Source organism: Dendronephthya gigantea, unplaced genomic scaffold (assembly GCF_004324835.1).
Source record: "Dendronephthya gigantea isolate DGI-Jeju-01 unplaced genomic scaffold, DenGig_1.0 000004F, whole genome shotgun sequence".
In the NCBI taxonomy this organism is placed as follows: domain Eukaryota; kingdom Metazoa; phylum Cnidaria; class Anthozoa; order Malacalcyonacea; family Nephtheidae; genus Dendronephthya; species Dendronephthya gigantea.
Genome location: NW_021163014.1, coordinates 1,609,938 through 1,628,564, shown reverse-complemented (window position 1 = coordinate 1,628,564; position 18,627 = coordinate 1,609,938). Strand labels below are relative to the sequence as shown.

At 36.6% G+C, this 18,627-nt stretch overlaps 1 protein-coding gene across 1 annotated transcript; it reads left to right on the top strand.

Moving 5' to 3' along the window:
* The first annotated feature begins 6,451 nt into the window (after positions 1-6,451).
* LOC114515586 (major facilitator superfamily domain-containing protein 6-like) lies at positions 6,452-15,130 on the top strand. Its single transcript, XM_028534871.1, has 3 exons — positions 6,452-6,507; positions 12,230-13,448; positions 14,843-15,130. The coding sequence occupies exons 2-3, from the start codon at positions 12,272-12,274 to the stop codon at positions 15,070-15,072; spliced, it is 1,407 nt and encodes a 468-aa protein (XP_028390672.1). The 5' UTR covers positions 6,452-6,507; positions 12,230-12,271; the 3' UTR covers positions 15,073-15,130.
* Positions 15,131-18,627: the final 3,497 nt, after the last annotated feature.

Here is an 18,627-nt window from a genome sequence, read left to right as displayed (position 1 = left end):
GGGAATTAATTACCATTTCCTTGCATTTAGACGGATTAAGTTCAAACTTGTTGCGTTGGGACCAATCCACAATAGAATCTGTTACTTCTTGGATAGAGTTGGTATTAACTTGATAAGTGAGATTCTCCCAAATGCTGGTGTCATCAGCATATTTAATCATGTCACCCATGAACTGGTCATCTGAGATCGAGAGGTCATTAATCATTACTAGAAATAACCACGGACCAAGCTTCGTCCCTTGTGGAACCCAGCATTAACTGGTTTCCACGTAGAAAAACAGTTTGAATTAAGCTTCACTCTTTGGAATCTTCCACGTAGAAAATTGACAATCCAATTTAGAACCGATGGTTTCAAATTAAGTTGTCGTAACTTCTCATAAAGTATATTATGATCTATAAGATCAAACGCTTTATGATAGTCCGTTAGAAGTGATCGCACAGACCCACCCGCCTTGCCCACTGTCTCTGACCAACGATGGATCAAAGAAATCAATGCGAGGGTGGTATTTGATCCTGGTATAAACCCGTATTGATTAGGATCAATACATTTCATTAACGTCGGTTGAAGATCCCTCGTGATTGCAAAATCCTCTACAATTTTACACAAAGTTGAGATCAATTAGATGGGCCTAAGATCTTTGTTAATGTCTAACACTTGTTTACTTTTGGGGATCGGATAAACATTTGCCAATTTCCAAACCAAAGGCAACCGGCCATCTTTAAAAGAACCATGCATGGGGAGAGGACATATATATTTTACATTATATAATCCCCGAGGCGGTCGGAACCGTGCGAGGGTACTAATTCCGCCCGGAGATTAGGAATTACACCCGGGACCCGGGAGAACATATAGCGGAACCCAAAGTCGCCTAAATTTGTCATGGACGTTCAATGGTCATGGTACTTGTGCGCACGCGCAAAATTTGAGCGAGTGACGACTGGGAATTAGCAACTTGCTGATTGGCTAAGACTTGTAATTTAGCATTGTTAAAAAATAGAAGGTCAATATCGACGAGGAAATGACCCTTCGGTAACACAAAATTACTTTTCCTGTCATGAGGTGACAGCCCATGGGATTTCCTCCCAAACAATAGTACTGTCGTACAAGGTACAAGTGTCACGACTCAAGAACATAAGTTCTACGCGGATACTAGTTTATTTCAATCGTTTCTTTAATTGTTATAAAAATATTTTGCTCGGTTAAGCACTTGAAGCCTTATAAACGTCACGAAAAGCTTAATTGAGACACGATTCACAAAGTAATCATTTGGTAATTGTACTTTAGGTTGATAATAAATATTCAAGTTGTGAACAAGTTTTAACAATGATCGACTAAGAAAAAGACCAATTCGACTAGTGCGTCAACGCTCTTAAGTAAACAAAATATGAGAGCTGGACCGAGCTTCTAACGCCAACCCACACTTGTAACCTAAAACGTGGATTGGATACTGTGGATCACACCACTTTGCATATGGCGTCTTCAAGATCCCCTCAATTTTTATTATAAAAGGAGACGCTCAGCACCCGAACATTCAGTGGACTAACGGAGCAAAAGCCATATGAAAAGTTAAAGAAGCTCAACATTACAGAACCAACGATGTAGACAAGAACAGTAACGACGAAGATCCAAGAGAAGAGGAGAACGAAGCAAGAAGAGAACATAAATGAATATTAGTTAACCTATTGTAAAGATCTCCTACCTCGCGTATAAGAAAGAAAATATAAAACCATTTAACAAAAGGATTGATCCGGCAGCTGTGACTGGTCTTAGCGGTCATGAATTGATACGTTTTTGGGTTCACACGATGGGAGATCGTGTGCGCCTGAGGGCAATTTGCCAACAAGAGGTGGCTGAATTTGAAAGTGCCCAAATTGGCAACAATTCAGCATTAGCATTACTAGAGCGCGCTACGTTGTTGGGTTGCAGTCCACTTAAAAAAGAAAGCTCCAACGCTCTTGAACTAAGAAAATGCTCTTCGCATTATATTTGAAAAATTATTGTTTTTCGTTCTGATCATTTTATTGTATCATTCGATGATTTTATTCATTTAGCCAATTATCCCCTTCGCACTTGGCGAGGGTATTAACTCCAACTGGAGATTTTGATTATGCCTGGGAATGCAAATAGGAATGAAAGTTGTCCGCCATTATGTCATGGAAGTAGGGCGTTTTTGTATATCATGCGCATGCGTACATGAGTTTAAGACAAGTTACAACGTTTACACACGTGAGATTGGCTAAATTAAAATTTGGGTTCACGTCAGCATAACTGATATTTTGAATTATAAAACTTTATTTTTTTAAAATTATATTTTTTATTTGGATGGTCTTAAAAATATATGAAAAATTGACTCGTAAAATTGATTAAAATATAATGTAAAAGATACCTTCGGATAGAAAAAACTTTCATTCAAATGGATGGTAAAAAATCTATAATTTTGAAGCATTTTTGGAGTGTTTTTAAACAGCTAAATGGGTAGATTTTGTATTTTAAAGCATGCAAGTATTTTGTAAGCTAATATTTGGATTTATCAACAAATGTATGACACCTCTTTGAATTTATTCGTCAATTTCGTTGAATCATTTTAATTATTTTTAAAGGTGAATCTGTTTAAAAAGTAATTGAAATTTCGCTAAAAATTTTGGTATTTAAAACTATTTGTACAATTCAGACTATACTCGAATTTGATAGCTCCTGAGTCGACTTTATAATTATACCAAGAAATAGGATTTTATTTTACGACTTCGATCATTCAGCAGAAACGAGTATTGTGAAATTTCAGTGATGGAAATATATGTTTATTGGTTCAGGCGAGGGGACTTTGCATGCAATGTACTTTTAGTCAGTATGAGTAAAGTGCCATAGTCAATAATGAAGCTTTTCGAACTTGTACTTTACAAGCATGACGTGACATATTTGGTCAAGATACGTCAAAATAGAACAAAGACATAAATTATAATGTTGGCAAAATGCTGTTTCCATTTACAGAAATCCAACGTGAGATAATTCAAAGCATTCAAAGGTTTAATACGTATAATTATAAGGTCCAGCTTGACTCAGAGCCTGATTATTCCATTTATCCCATTATGCCTTTCGAGCGAGATCACGAGGGAAATTTGAATACTTAGCGAAACAACCTATTACGCATATTAAAGAAATATTGTCTTTTATGGAAAATATGGCATTTGTATCTTACTTTTAACTTTATATATTACCGATAAAGATATATATGGACGCTTAGGATGTGAGAAAATATACACTATGTCGGCGCAAATTTGTGGTATTTCATAAGGTGAGTTGATGTTTCATGATGTCATATGCCAACATGCTGATCGAGTGTGTTATTATTTACAACGTATATGCCTTTATTTGATAGCCTTCGTTAGCCTTATTATAGATCAAGAATTTTATTTGGCTCTTTTTTCATCGTGTAATCATTTGCGCCATGATTTTCCGTGTTATTATCTGTTTTATTTAGTTAAATAATTATCTATAGCACGAATATAGCTAAACAATACCTTAGAATTCCTCAGCAATTATGGCCTAGAATACCTCCTAGGAGCAAAATAGAATAGTCCAATGTTGTGATAGATATAACTAAGGAGCAGAATGGCAGTGTTTCGGTTAATGTCTTTGTTTAAAATGTGGGATAAGAGTTGACAGTGGCGTAGCCAGCCTGATTATTTTGTCCCGCTATGTAAAATTCGAATTATTATAATGATTCATATCTTTAGAAACTTTTTTTTCACATCAATGAACACCAAAATATTAACATACCGGACAAATCGTCAGGCTGGCTACGCTACTGAGAGTTGAGTTGTATTTTTCAGATTGACACTAAATCCAGAGGGGTTAATGTAACATTGCTTCTGCACAGCGGGGTCGAGACTGTCCCAAAGGGAATAAATTGTGCATCAGAGTAGTAGTAGTAGTAGTAGTAGTAGTAGTAGTAGTAGTAGTAGTAGTAGTAGTAGTAGTAGTAGTAGTAGTAGTAGTAGTAGTAGTAGTAGTAGTAGTAGTAGTAGTAGTAGTAGTAGTAGTAGTAGTAGTAGTAGTAGTAGTAGTAGTAGTAGTAGTAGTAGTAGCAGTAGCAGTAGCAGTTGTAGTAGTAGTAGAAGTAGTAGTAGTAGTAGTAGTAGTAGTAGTAGTAGTAGTAGTAGTAGTAGTAGTAGTAGTAGTAGTAGTAGTAGTAGTAGTAGTAGTAGTAGTAGTAGTAGTAGTAGTAGTAGTAGTAGTAGTAGTAGTAGTAGTAGTAGTAGTAGTAGTAGTAGCAGTAGCAGTAGCAGTTGTAGTAGTAGTAGAAGTAGTAGTAGTAGTAGTAGTAGTAGTAGTAGTAGTAGTAGTAGTAGTAGTAGTAGTAGTAGTAGTAGTAGTAGTAGTAGTAGTAGTAGTAGTAGTAGTAGTAGTAGTAGTAGTAGTAGTAGTAGTAGTAGTAGTAGTAGTAGTAGTAGTAGTAGTAGTAGTAGTAGCAGTAGCAGTAGCAGTAGCAGTAGTAGTAGTAGTAGTAGTAGTAGTAGTAGTATTAGCAGTAGCAGTAGCAGTAGCAGTAGCAGTAGCAGTAGCAGTAGCAGTAGCAGTAGCAGTAGTAGTAGTAGTAGTAGTAGTAAAACTTTATTTAACCTCGTCAACTGTAAGCTGGTTTCCACGAGGGGCGTTTGAGCAACATGACTTATACAATTATATACATTTACATTATATACAACATATCTTCAATACACTACATACAACGACAGATATAACTACAGGACATGCACAAATAGTTAAGTTTAAAATTACAGAACAGTTAGAAGTAAAAATTTAGAAATCAGATATTTAGAAAGCGTGAGCACAAATTCCATTTATAAAATTCGACAATGTATCCGAATTACGCACATCTGCTGGTAAAGAATTCCAGACTTTAGCCCCGTCATAAGAAAAACTTTTCTTTAGCTTTTCTGTTTTCGGCTGAGGCAACTGCAGCGAAGTAGAAAAACCCCTGAGGTTATGATGAGTGATATTTCGTTTACATTCAAACAATTCGGTAAGCGAACTCGGAGCCATATTATTTAGAACCTTGTACATTGTTTTTGCTTTAGACTTGGCTTCTCGAGTCTCAAGAGTTTCCCATCCTAACGCTTCTATTGCTTTGGGTCCAGGAATATCATTTCTAAAATTCATTATTACCCTTGCAGCTCTGTTTTGAAGTTTCTGAAGCCTATTTGAAAGTCTGACACCCATGGTATCCCATACCTCACTGCAATAATCAAAATTAGGATTAATTAAGACATTGTAGATAGAAATCAAGTTGTTAAAAACAGGAGTGAACAATGTTGTGCGCGCCCGGTGAACAGTATTGTTAACAATGTTGTTGAAGCTTGTTGATTCATCAATGTTGTTGCAACTTGTTACAACAACATTGCATCGTGATTGCAACAACATTGATGATTCAACAAGGTTCAACAACATTGTTACTGATACTTTTCACCGGGTGGGCACATCACAGTGGCGTAGCCAGCCTGACGATTTAGTCATGCTATGCAAATTTTATGTTTTTATCATTATTAATTTCTTTAGGAATTCATTGTTTTCACAGTCATTGAACACCAAAATATTAGCATAGTATGCATGACTGTAAATTGTCAGGCTGGCTACGCCACTGGCACATCATCGTTTAAAGGGGCTTAATTTCGGGTGAGTTAAATTATACACACTTCAAATTCAAGCCAGGAACAGCGGATGGAAACCTACCTACATAGAGTGAAGTGCCAAAAATCAAAACCGATTTACCGTCACCTATATTCCTGGCATTACAATCCTGTACACATTAACCACGCTTACTCTTGTCCGCTGACTCCGTAGCTCAGTCGCAAGAGCATTGCACAAGCATCGCAAAGGCGTTGGTTCAATTCCTGCCGGAGGACCTAACTTCACTATTTCGCTTTGCAATGCCTGAGGGCTTGTCGTACATTGTTTAATCCGATTACATAATCTCATGCAGGAATCCAAAGAATGAGTAAACGTGGCTTTACAATGTATTTATTTTATTATTTATTTGTTGTTGTAATTGCCGCCTCGCCCGAACTTAACATATTTGTCGAGAAAACCAAATCAAGAGCAATGCATTTCTCCTTAATACCACGGATTGCTTTTCACGGTTTGATATTTCAGGACATGCATGAACAGAGAATTTTTGTTCTTTGCGGTCTAATGGATTCAGCTTTCAAGCAGTGTTGTAGCCTTTTAAAGTGAACATAAATTTCGGAATAATGATAGTGTTAGGTTGTTTGTTCGATAAGTCTGTTAACAACTGATAACTATGTCTCTATAATATAATATACTCTTCCGTGCATGGCTTTATGTATATTCACACCTTTATATCGACCGCTATAGTTAATTAATTCAAGTATTAGTAATTAGTTTAACAATACACATTATACTACAATGAAATATTATGCATTTCAAACATTTGAAGCTAATCAGGATTACTGGGTTGCATGTTGTGATCTCAACGTAACAGTCGCAAAATAGGTAAGTACATATGAATGTATATGTATCGGTTTGAATTTTTCGCACTTCACTCGATGTAGGTAAATTCTAGAGGTTTAAAGGGTCCTAATTTCGAGTGGTATTATACACACTTCAAACTCAAGCCTGGAACAGTGGATGGAATAATGAGTCAACAATAGGTCCTCCGGCAGGAATCGAACCTACGCTCTTGCGATGCCGGTGCAGTTCTCTTGCGACTGAGCTTCAGAGATAGCTGAAAAGAGCAAGTTTAGTTAATGTATATAGGATGGTAATGCCGGGAATAGGTGCGGGTAAATCGGTTTGTATTTTTGGTACTTCACTCGATGTAGGTATATTATAGAGGTTTAAAAGGTCTTAGTGTCGAGTGGAATTATACACACTTCAAACTCATGCTAGGAACAGTTGATGAAAAAAAAATACGTACATAGTGTGAAGTGCCAAAAATTAAAACCGATTTACCGTTATACCTATTCCCGGCATTACTATATGCCACAAACATAACCACGCTTACTCTTGTCCGCTGGCTCTGACTGTAGCTCAGTCGCAATTCCTGCTCAGATTCCTGCCGGAGGACCTACCCTGACTTTTTCTCTTTGCAATGCCTGTGGGCTTGTCGCGTACATTGTTTAATCCGATCGCATAATCTCTTGCGGGAATCTAAAGAATGAGTAAACGTGGCTTTACAATGTATTTATTTTATTATTTATTTCTTGTTGTAATTGCCGCCTCGCCCGAACTTAACATATTTATCCAGAAAACAAATTCAAGAGCAATGCATTGGTTACTTTCTCCTTAATACCACGGATTGCTTTTCACGGTTTGATATTTCAAGACATGCATGAACAGAGAATTTTTGTTCTTTGCGGTCCAATGGATTCAGACATCAAGCAGTGCTGTAGCCTTTTAAAGTGAACATAAATTTCGGAATAATGATAGTGTTTTGTAGTTTGTTCGATAAGTCTGTTAACAACTGATAACTATATCTCCGCTATAGTTCATTAATTCAAGTATTAGTAATTAGTTTAACAAGTATGTTATTTAAAATACGAGCGGTGAAATTGCACAAGAAATTTTTTGCAATATATAATTTAATAATCGGTGTAATTCATTACCAGAAATTTGGGACAAGATGGCGTCTTGCATTGGGATAAAAACAAACATGGCGGCCAAATTTCATGCGAAACAATATGGCTTAATCACAAAACTTTAAATTACGCTTCCTATGTGTTTTTTTCTTGGTTCGGAGTTCGAATTCTGTAAATCGCTCAGAAAGGAAGAGTATAACAAAAAATATTCACTCACTAGCAAATCCTCTAGTTTCCTGAGTGCGATTTATATCCAATTTGAATGATTCGGCTATATAAACCATAGTAATATCGGTAAACATGCTCTACAATCTGGTCAAATACACCACTTTCCTTTTGGACGATGCAAAGTTCGGAGTTGGAAATGTCTTTGGTTGTGATATAGCTACCGATATAACTCATAAATATCTTCGTATTTTTTACCGCCACGGTTCCCACAGCGTTTGAAATTTCATGATTTTTCAGTGTGTTAAGCATCCGGCCATATACATTTGAAGCATAATTATAATTGCATAATTATACCATCGAGCCATTTTATGAAATTTTCACCAATTCCTTGGGTCAAGAAGCGGACGCTGCCCACGAACGCGGACGCAAAATGTCTCAAATTTCTGGTAATGTACTACATAAGGTAGTAAGCTCTTTTTTACATTACGATACTTACCACTTAGACTATGACAAATATCTCAATTAATATTGAACGAAACTAATAAAAAGTATAGTAAACTAATAACGACCTGAGGGCCTTCGTCAGGAGAGTTAGTATGAATAGTCATACATAAGGTTAATTCTAAACAACTGAAATCAGTATAATTTATTTCAATATTTTTATACATTTAGTGTGTCATGTGTGACTGTGTGTCACTCCTTCGCACTGAGCGGAACGGTTTGAACTGGGTGGCCTGTGGCAATCGGGCCCATGCGCGAGTTTAAGACGACGTGGGAATGTGCAAAACGTAGTGAGAACGTTGCAGAGAGAGAAAGCGAGAATTGTGCATTGTTTTGTAGTTTTGTCTTATTAAATATTATCAAACATAGCCTTTTAAGAGAGTATTAGTGTACCGGCACGGATTCTAACGCTAATAAAAATGTACGCATGAAAATTTATATCATTCAAAATACCAAAAAAATTGAACGAACACTCTTTGTTCCAATAAGCTTTTCGTGTTTTGAAATTCTCCAAAAGTTAGTAAAACTGCCGTCACTCAACACGAAAACTTTACCAAACTTGTAAATTTAAAATTGCTGCGAAGCATATTTTAGCCTAGGCCTGGTTGCTACGTTTTGAGCGATTTTGTGAATAAATACGCGATTTTCTAAAAAATCTCCAAATATACATTATTACATTAGCCGCCTATACGCGTGCCGCGCACGTGCCATACAGTCTTTCAATATAAAGCTTCTGAACATAAACACCACAGTAACAGTTAATAATCATTTAGGAACCTTGCGAACCTAAATGTTTTTCGATATTCAGAACTCCAAGAAGCACAACACCCCTTAATTTCAACTGCATGATAATGTTTACATACGGACATGACTTTCACTTTGTGTTACACTCTCGAATTCGCACTTATATTAAAAGCTTTTGTTATGATAACTTTAGAGCTATTAGGGTGTAATATGTGTAATGTGTTCGCGAATGTAACTTAATTCTACAGCGTCAAAAGAACGGTTTATTCGTGCCTCGTGGAGGAATTGACGTATCATGCGAGCGAAATCATATCACGCATCAGGAAATTGGCCAAAGATTTCGAGTAGCGCACCACAACTCTTAGGCCTCTTGCAGAAGAAAACTCTGACGTAGAGTAGATGCGCTCACATGCGCTCTTCAACAAGCGTCACATCCAGTCACAGTTTTAAAATACTATTATATATTTAGCGCCAGAACTAGCGACTATGAAGAAAACAATGAAAAAATTAAACCAAAACAAAACAAAACCTAGGCCATTTTTCCAACTCCCTCGCTCAAGCCGGAGTAATAACAACTAAATCGCATGCATTTAAAGTGCCCATGTCATAAAATTGGAATTTAGATTTTTAGAATCTTTGTTTGAAATGAGCTAGTAAGTTCTAAATCAAAACTGAAATTGGATTTTTATTTTTCGAGTTATTGCCATCTAAACATTGATTTTGGTGGAATGAAAACTCTGAAAACCGCGCAAATGAGACTGGTGCGAAACAAGGTGTTTGACGTCACAATAGGAACTCGTTCGACGCGACAATTTAGTAACTCTATTGCATAGAGTAATAAGTAGAGGCTAACTGCGCAAAAAAGTGGTTGTTCTTACTTAACAGACAATTCTGTATAAAGTGACTCATATATTATAAAAATGTGTTGTGAAATGGCTTTAATAATCGTACGTTCCTAGCAACAGTCGTGCAATAATTGCAAATACGCCATGAGTCATGACCAATTGAGTCACTGTGTTGTAAACACGTTAGGCAGAGTTAACAGATAAAGGATTTACCGAAGTAAATAACGTCTCAAAAGATGCGAGTGCGCACATTTTAGTAAAGACAGCTAAAGAATGTTGGTAAAAAAGATGCCATAATAAAAGCGAAATGTACTGGGTTATATTTATATGCACATGATTTGATATATTTCTTTTGCGCGAGACGTGTTAGATTTCTCAGTTAATATTGATAACTCTAAGTCTCTCATTTAACTATTTTTTTTGAAAGCGCATGAAACTCCACTCATACTCTAGCTCAGTTGATTTGTAATGAAAATAAACCAGAGAATCACACAGGCATGCGTGACTTAACTACACATAAACACATTGTAGAAATACCGGCACTCATGAGCCACAGGAAAACCTCAATCGTAATGCTATTAATATAATATTTATATAGGGCAGTAAAATGTATTAAGGGTCCGCGTCCGCCTTTTATCTACACCCGGGTGAACTGTATGTGCGCAATTACGAATGACGATCAACTAAGACGAAACTTTAGAATTAAGTTAAGTACAATTGCCAGATTACTACCATAGAATCTATTTGTAATTTGATTACTGTATATCTAGCGTAATGATATTAAACGGAAAGCAAGTCGCGCAATCAAGATAATAAGAAAACATTTGCTATTTACTGACGCCTACGATCAAGTCTTCGTTGTAGTTTCGATGCCATGATCGTTGCACGATTGCTCCATTTCGCGATAGCTTTTCAGCTTATCATCGGCATCTGGTTCGTTAATGTATGGTCCGAAGTGTTCTTACTGCCTGACAAGGCTGACATTGACATTTTTGGCATTGCATTGGCAGGAAAACATTCTGATCGGTGTCATTCCTTTGGTAACTTCTCAATAGCTAAACTTGATGAAGACATATTTCTGCCACGTTTAATAACCGAATTTAGCTGGCATAAAATCTCTTCTCTTGTACTACATACTATTATTTATCTAAAGGCGCAATATGCGAGTTCCTATTGTGACGTGTTAGTTACCAGTTTCCGACTGTCGCGGATTTCAAAAACTTTTGCCGTTAAAATTTGAAATTTTCAAACTTTATTGCTTTATTTCTCCGCGAAAACAAACTCAATTTCAAATGTGATTACTATTTTCGTAATCTACGTTTCACCGCGATTCTAATGAGATAAATTCCAATTTTATGTCATGGGCACTTTAACTAAAAAAATGTATCTATTGAAGACGATTTCCTCTTTTAAATGATTCTGGACTTTTTATTAAAATCGGTCAAATGTTAGCACAGCCTCAGGAGTTGCAAGTTAAAATTAGCCAACCACTTTTAATCAGTCGCCAAATAATAAAATCTCGGCATTTATTTCATCATTTATTTCATGAGTGTTAAAAATGATTACCTTAAAGGTTCTGCAAATTTAAAAATTGACAGAATTTCACAGCTTTCAGATTTTTCTGGAAAAAACTCCAGCTCATAGTTATATTCATTTCAAACAACAGCGAACAAAGAATTTTAGAAAACAAAGCGGTTCTTTACTATTACGTACCACGGGTAATGTAATTTGTTCGCATGCGCATTTCTAATTATCATGCAGGCACATGTATACCATAGTATATAACCCTATGATTTTGGTAGCTGGTGCGTCCATGGACAATTGAGATTAAGTTAAACTACAAGAACTGATTACGGATGTTTTTGAGCTTATTTTTATATTGACAAACTTGATGATGGATAAAATTTCCCAAATGCGAACACATTCGCACAGGCTATTATAAACGTACAACCCATGCAATAAGTTCTCCTAACAAGGAAATTTGTTAAAGAAATGTAGAAATACTCACCATCATTGTCTGTAGTATAGGTCTATTGAATTAATATGCACAATATTCAAGTAGTCACTCACCGAAGGTTTCCATATAAAGCGAATTCATTATCCGTGCTTGGATGGCCTGATCCAAACCGAACGTCTGCTGTTTTAAAGTTTCTGTTTTTTCTTTAATATTGAGTTTGAAAAATACTTGTCATTCAAACTTACTCACAGAATTGTAAGCTAGGTAAAACCACAAGTTTCCAATCCACTTTTAATCCTATTATTTCTTGTCCCATATTCAACGAGACCCCAAATTCCACTACCCTCATGACACCGGCACCTTCCACTTGTCATATTGGCGGTAACCTATATATGCACTCATTATGTTTTATATATTTTTAGCTTGAAAGTGGTTCACCCAATTGCAAGAATTGGCAGTTGAAAATGTTTTCACTCACTACCGGCGGTGTTGCTGTTAGTTTTGCTTTTTTTATGTATCGTTCAAGTGTAGCAACGATCGGTGAATACATGCCTTTATTCATGGCACAATTAGGATACAGCTCAACTTATGTCGGTATGGTCCCTTTGCTTGGTTTCGTCACTCAAGTGATAGGAATACCGATCGCAGGATATTTGTCTGACAAATTTCGCATAAAGAAGCAGATGTTGCTTCTTTGTGTCCTTTTGTCCATCCCTACCACTTTGCTTTTTCTGGCACCGAAAGCGCCTGATTTAACCTGCGAAAAATCATCATCAAGAGAAATCACAGAGTCATTCGGAAACTCCAGTATTGTTCATAGTTCTATAATGAACGCATCATCTGCTGAAAAAAAATTCGAAAATCCTTTGGGGAATAGCGAGACGAAAAACGACGGCGATATGGTAAAATTCTTTTTGATTATACTTTTCTTGCGTGGTTTTTTCGAACTGGTTAAACGACTTTCTATAACATTAATTACTGTATCCGCTGTGACACATATTAAACACGATAAATCAAAATTTGGATTATATGCATTTTGGGGTGAATTCGGCGCTGGAATTTCGCTCTTCATCGTTGGGGCGTTGGCAGACCACATAACCCATTTGGTTTGCGGCCAAGAAGTCCCAGGTTATTACGTTGCCTTTTTCTACCCGGCTGCGGCACAGTGTATGACTTTAATTTCTTTGCCTTGGTTGGAATACGAGTATCTTGAGAAACGGGTGGTCGATTATGATGAAATCAAGTCAGTCTTGTTGAATCCTCATTATATTCTTGTCCTGTTCATTTGCGCGCATGCAGGTATCTGTACTGCGTTTCAATTGCATTGGGAATTTTGGTACATGCGACACTTGGGCGGCACGCCGGTTGTAATGGCCGTTGGTGGTTTACTCAGACGGGTTCTAGTCGGTGTTTGGTACATCATATCCCGTGTTATCATTGGAAAACTTGGCGAATTGTATGTTACAGCAATTTCACTGTTTCTATTTGCCGCCTCGTTTGCAGGTCTAGCGTTTATTGAAAATGCCTGGCTGGTGATACTCCTGGATAATTTTCAGTCTCTTTCGTTTGTCCTGACGCATGCGTCTTTGGTGATTCACTTCTCCAAAGCAGGATCAAAGGCATCATCTGCCTTTTTTCAAGGTGAGCTGAATTCTATCAGTGATTTTTATACGTCATGGTATTATTTTGGGGCAAAATTCAACGGATGCCGGTTTATCATGGCGGTCAGTATTGTCACCCGAATAAAAAATAGTGTCCTATCGGCTAGCGGATAATGTCCGGCGATATATGAAGCATGCCTAGGATTCACTTTTCAAAAGCACAATGAAAGGCATCGCCTGGATTTTTCATGATGAGCAAAATTGTATTAGTCACGAGTTTGTATTAAAAAAAAGTGATGTGCAAAATTAATGCTATTATTTTTAATGAGTTTGAAGCTTGACATATATTTATATTCATGCTTTGTCGAATTTTGCTGTTTACAGCTACGAACGAAAAGCCTGTTTTGCACTTATAGGTTATGTGCAACGGCGTAGCCAGAACGATAATTGGGGGGGTCCATATTCATATATTCGTGATACGCAGGATTAATTTCTTTTCAAATCAATTGTCTTTACAGTCTGTTTACATGAATATATGAATATGGACCCCCCAATTATCGATGCTGGCTACGCCAGTGGTTATGTGCACACGGTAGCGTTTTCGATCGTTTTCACATTCGTTTTCATGACAAAACGGTTTCAAACACCATAAATTTAAAATAGAAGTGGAAGCTAGTTTAAAATATAAAAAATATTTTTTGTTGGCCTTGTGGACAGGGCGTGAAAACAATAAATAGACAAAAACGATTTTGAAAACGCCAGATAACTACGCTGGTAGTCTAATAGGAACACCGGTGTCTTAGCGGATATTGTCCCCCGTAGAAAGTGCCTCCTTGGACACTATCCCCTAGGGAATTATGTCCCTCCGAGAACACTATACGCTTGCGACTTACGTCACTATAGTAGATTATGTGCCTCCGCAATGCGGATACAAAACAAGAACAAGCACAAGCGTTGATGTAAGCTTCACTTGTGTCTACCGGACTTTAATTTCAAAGACAGCTCGATAATATAGGTGTCAGGAATATACTTGCACCCTCTCCATTATCCTGGTTTGCCAATAACGATATTTTTCGCCCGAAGTGACTTTATTCTTTGTATTTGAGCAATTTGTTCCCGTTGGTTGCAGTTGAGAGCTCTGAAACAAAGGTAAAATGTCGATTAGCGCAGAAAATATCGCTAGTATAGAAAACCGGCTTTAGGCATTACCCTTATCGTTTCCTCATTTATCTATTTCCTTCTAATGCACGTGAAATCTAGTAGTATCGCCGGTGTAAAGTCACATATCACTGATGTAATTTGCCTATTTTCTTCCTCATCCTGGAACGAAGCTGCACTCTGAGAGATACATTTCTTTAATTTAGAGAAAGGTATATTTATTTAATTTTGGATGGGGAAGAGGGTTACACATAAAAAAATTACATTTCGCTTCAGGTGTGGTGAACCTAACTTTTTATGGAATCGGGAAAGAACTTGGCTCCGCGGTTATTGGATTCTGCTTTGACGAATTTGGTACAAGAATAACTTTCTGTGGTTACTCTGTTGTCACTGTGGCTTGGATGGCGGTGTTTACTATTTATATCTTCTGTGCTAAAGATGTTGATAGTTACCAGGAGGTCCCACGGGAGGAAGAATTTAGTGATGATGATCGAGAAATAAAGTGAAGGCGATGAGGAGCATTTGACTGATAATAAGCCACTGGCGGATCTAGGGGAAATCAGAATAAGTTACACAGCTAAATTTTAAATTCAAAACACCGCGTAATAACAACACTTTTTGTTAAGTATTTGAAAAGAATATTTTTTTAAATAAAATTACTAATCCGATTGCGATTTTATAAGCTTTAAAAATTGTTTCTGATCACCCCCAGATCCGCCACTGTAATTGTGTTAAAAATAATTCAAAGTGCTGAAATGACGTTCTTAAGATTAAAGTAGAATTGTTACGATAAATACATATTTGTAGATGACTTTCTTTACCTTTCTTAATTGTTTCCGAAAGGCTGTAATCGCCGACATATTTCCATCGGTTTTTATGAACAATTGCTAGGTCATTAACCATGATAAGAAAAAGGAACGGTGATTGATATTTATATACAGTATTTGTATATTTACATGGACAACTTCAATGATAATAATAACCTAAACCTTACTGATCCTTACCTAAAATATCAAACCGTGAAAAGCAAACCGTGGTGTTTGTACTTATTGCATTGCTCGGAGAAAGTACCCAATGCATTGTTCCTGATTAGGTTTTGGCGACAAAATGTTCATTTCAAAATTCAGTAAGGTCATTTCTATGCATTGAAGTCTGTTACACAATGAGGTTAGCAGCCGAGTCTCTGCTGTGTGCAGATGTACATATATTCAAAGATAATAATTATACGGTCTTATAGTAAGTTGTTTCTTGTCTACTCTAATTGGCTACCAATTATGCGATTTTGTAAACACGATATTTTAATAGTGATCTGCTCCGATCAAGACATTGACTTCGAAGGTGATCTCATTTGGCTAAAACTTTGGCCGTATCGACTACCACAAGAATTTACCTGCATCATTGTTGGTGTCAAATATCACCCAACTTTGGCATTACGAACATGAAAACGTGGTACCAGCATCCTGAGATACTCCCTGCTATTGCTCAGTCGAACCATACGTCAAATTTTTCTAAGTCGTTCTAATTATCACCAATGCTGATTGTATGTACTGACTGGTTGGGGACATTTAATTTGGGGTCTTGTTTCTCTTGGTTAAGGGGTGAAGCTGAAGGTGGTGGTAGGGTTTCAGTTGAATATAAGCTGGTATGGTGTTTGCGATGACAGGTTTTGCATCGACGCTTTCTCTTACATTGGGACACTACATGATTATTATTAACAGGGTTGAAACATAGTTTAGAATCTCATACTACGCTGGGTCGGTGTTTCTTATCAGTTACAATGGTGCAGTTAATTGGGTTGTGTGAACCCTTACAATAAACACATGCTCGTCTCATTGGGGTTGATGGTCGCTGGTCCGTGGTGGGGCTTGTATAATGGGTTTTGTGATAAGTTCTGTGTCAAATTGTGAAGGCTACTGTGGGGGATTGGAGTTCTCTCCTGCTTCTAATGTGTTGATTTCTCTGCGTAATGCTTTCCTGGGCTCATCAGGTTTTCACTCATTGCTGTTCTTGATTAGGTATTATATATAATAAAATCTGATGATAACTTCTCGCATTGTGGATTATAGGGACCATGATGTCCCCATATTCTTAATGCCATTCCCCTAATGCTTCAAGTACACGGATGTGTGTTTCCAGTGTGTCATAGAAATCCTTTAAACTTTTGTAGTGTACTTGTTGGGCTTTGTATGTTTAATAGTGCATGTGTGCACTCACAGCTCGGTGTTGTTCACCAAATCTCTTTTGTAATAGTTTAATACTCTCTAGATAGTTATTATCAGTTAAGGGAAACCCACCGATTGCTCTTAATGCTTCCCCAGTTTAATGGAGCTCTCAAGTAGTTCAGTTTTTGAATGTTCCCTAAATGGGGATTATCATGTACTTCCGTGCAGAAAGAATTCCAGAATGACTGGCAAGATAACAGGTTGCTATCGAATGTTGGTAGTGCTAACTTTGCTAAATTGACACTGTACAATTTAATATATTTTTGTCAAGTTTGCCTTGTATCCTGCCATTTTAATTCGAGACAATAGCAAAAGCAGATTATTAACTTCCCAGCCCTTGCATTGTGGCATCATATGTTGGGGTATCATTTCATAATATCAAAATGTTAAATACCATTTTCCTCATTTAAAAAAACTGATGCTGTCTTTCCATATTGTTTGGGGAATTTGATAGAATATGTACGATTAAAATATTATTTTTAGCTTATGTTGCGACATCATCTTATGATAGTATGATAATACTGAACAGGAAAAGTAAAACATGTAAAATAACATTTTCCTTGCCTTATCTAAAAATGTCTACTTCTCAGGAGATAGTGAAAAAGCTATAATTAAATATTTCAAAGATAATTCAATAGTAATGAATTCGCATTATTATATACCTTGTAGTTTGGTTTTTCTTTGAAAAGTGGTATATAATGAACCTAATTTACCGAAAACTCAGAAAACATTATTTTTGTGGACCCTCGACAGGTCTAGGGTCCACAAAATATAATGTTTCCTTCATTCGCAGTGAATAAGTGTTAATGATTACTTTATCCCGACATACTTAAAGCATTTATATAGGAAAACTGAAGTAATTTCGTTTATATTTTGAAAAGTTTTATAACTTTGAGAGCATTGTATTTTTACAATAAAGCTATTTTGCTGAATATGTATACAGTATTTACAGTGCGCAGAGTATCTAGGTCAACAATGCCAGCACCGTTTGGCTCATTAATCTGAATTGCTTCACTCTTCTTTCGGAAAAAAACTAGCGTCTAGCGTTTCAATATTCAAGGGACGAAATAGGGACATCGTAACATGATAACTTCATGACTTCCGTACGTACCGATGCTGCGCTTGCGGGGTTTTTTCATGCAACAATTGTCGGTTCTTCCAGTTCTGGGTTTACACTATCAAAAGAGCGCTTTCGTCGCCATCATCTCGTATACCCATCGACCATCAATTAGCCGAACGACCAGAGTCATATCAGACCTAATTTGGCAATTGCAATAAGCTATGCCGCCATGGATAACATTAGCAGTGGAACCAGATCTAGCCTATATATAACGTTTCTGAGATAGCCGTTTTAAGGCTACATCATAATGCATTGTGATTGATCAATAGAAGGTCCTTACAAGCTTAGGTGGCGTCGGCTATATTCATAGTGGGGATAAAATATTCTTGCAAATTTCCTGAAAAAACGTTTGAAATTTAGAGCACAGCAGATGCGATTGCAGACCCGATTTTATATGCAATTAAAAAGTTAAATACTGACCACTATTAATATTTTAAAAGATTAGCCGAGTATGTTTAAAAGAGTTGAATATGTGACACTTACTCCCCCCCACCCCCACCCCCCGCCCTGTGCTTGGCACGTCCCTGGTGTGCAATCATCGATTAATATTGAAATTATTGAAATAATATTATTTAAATATCATGCATTATTTACATATCATTTACAGAGTTAGCACTATAAAAACAATACCAGATACAATATATATATATATATATATATATATATATATATATATATATATATATATATATATATATATATATATATATATATATATA

Coding starts and splice junctions, on each gene's coding strand:
- LOC114515586 (XM_028534871.1), top strand. CDS start 12,272: ATGTTTTCACTCACTACCGGCGGTGTTGCTGTTAGTTTTGCTTTTTTT. Junction 13,449..14,842: donor ATCATCTGCCTTTTTTCAAG/GTGAGCTGAATT, acceptor ATTTCGCTTCAG/GTGTGGTGAACCTAACTTTT.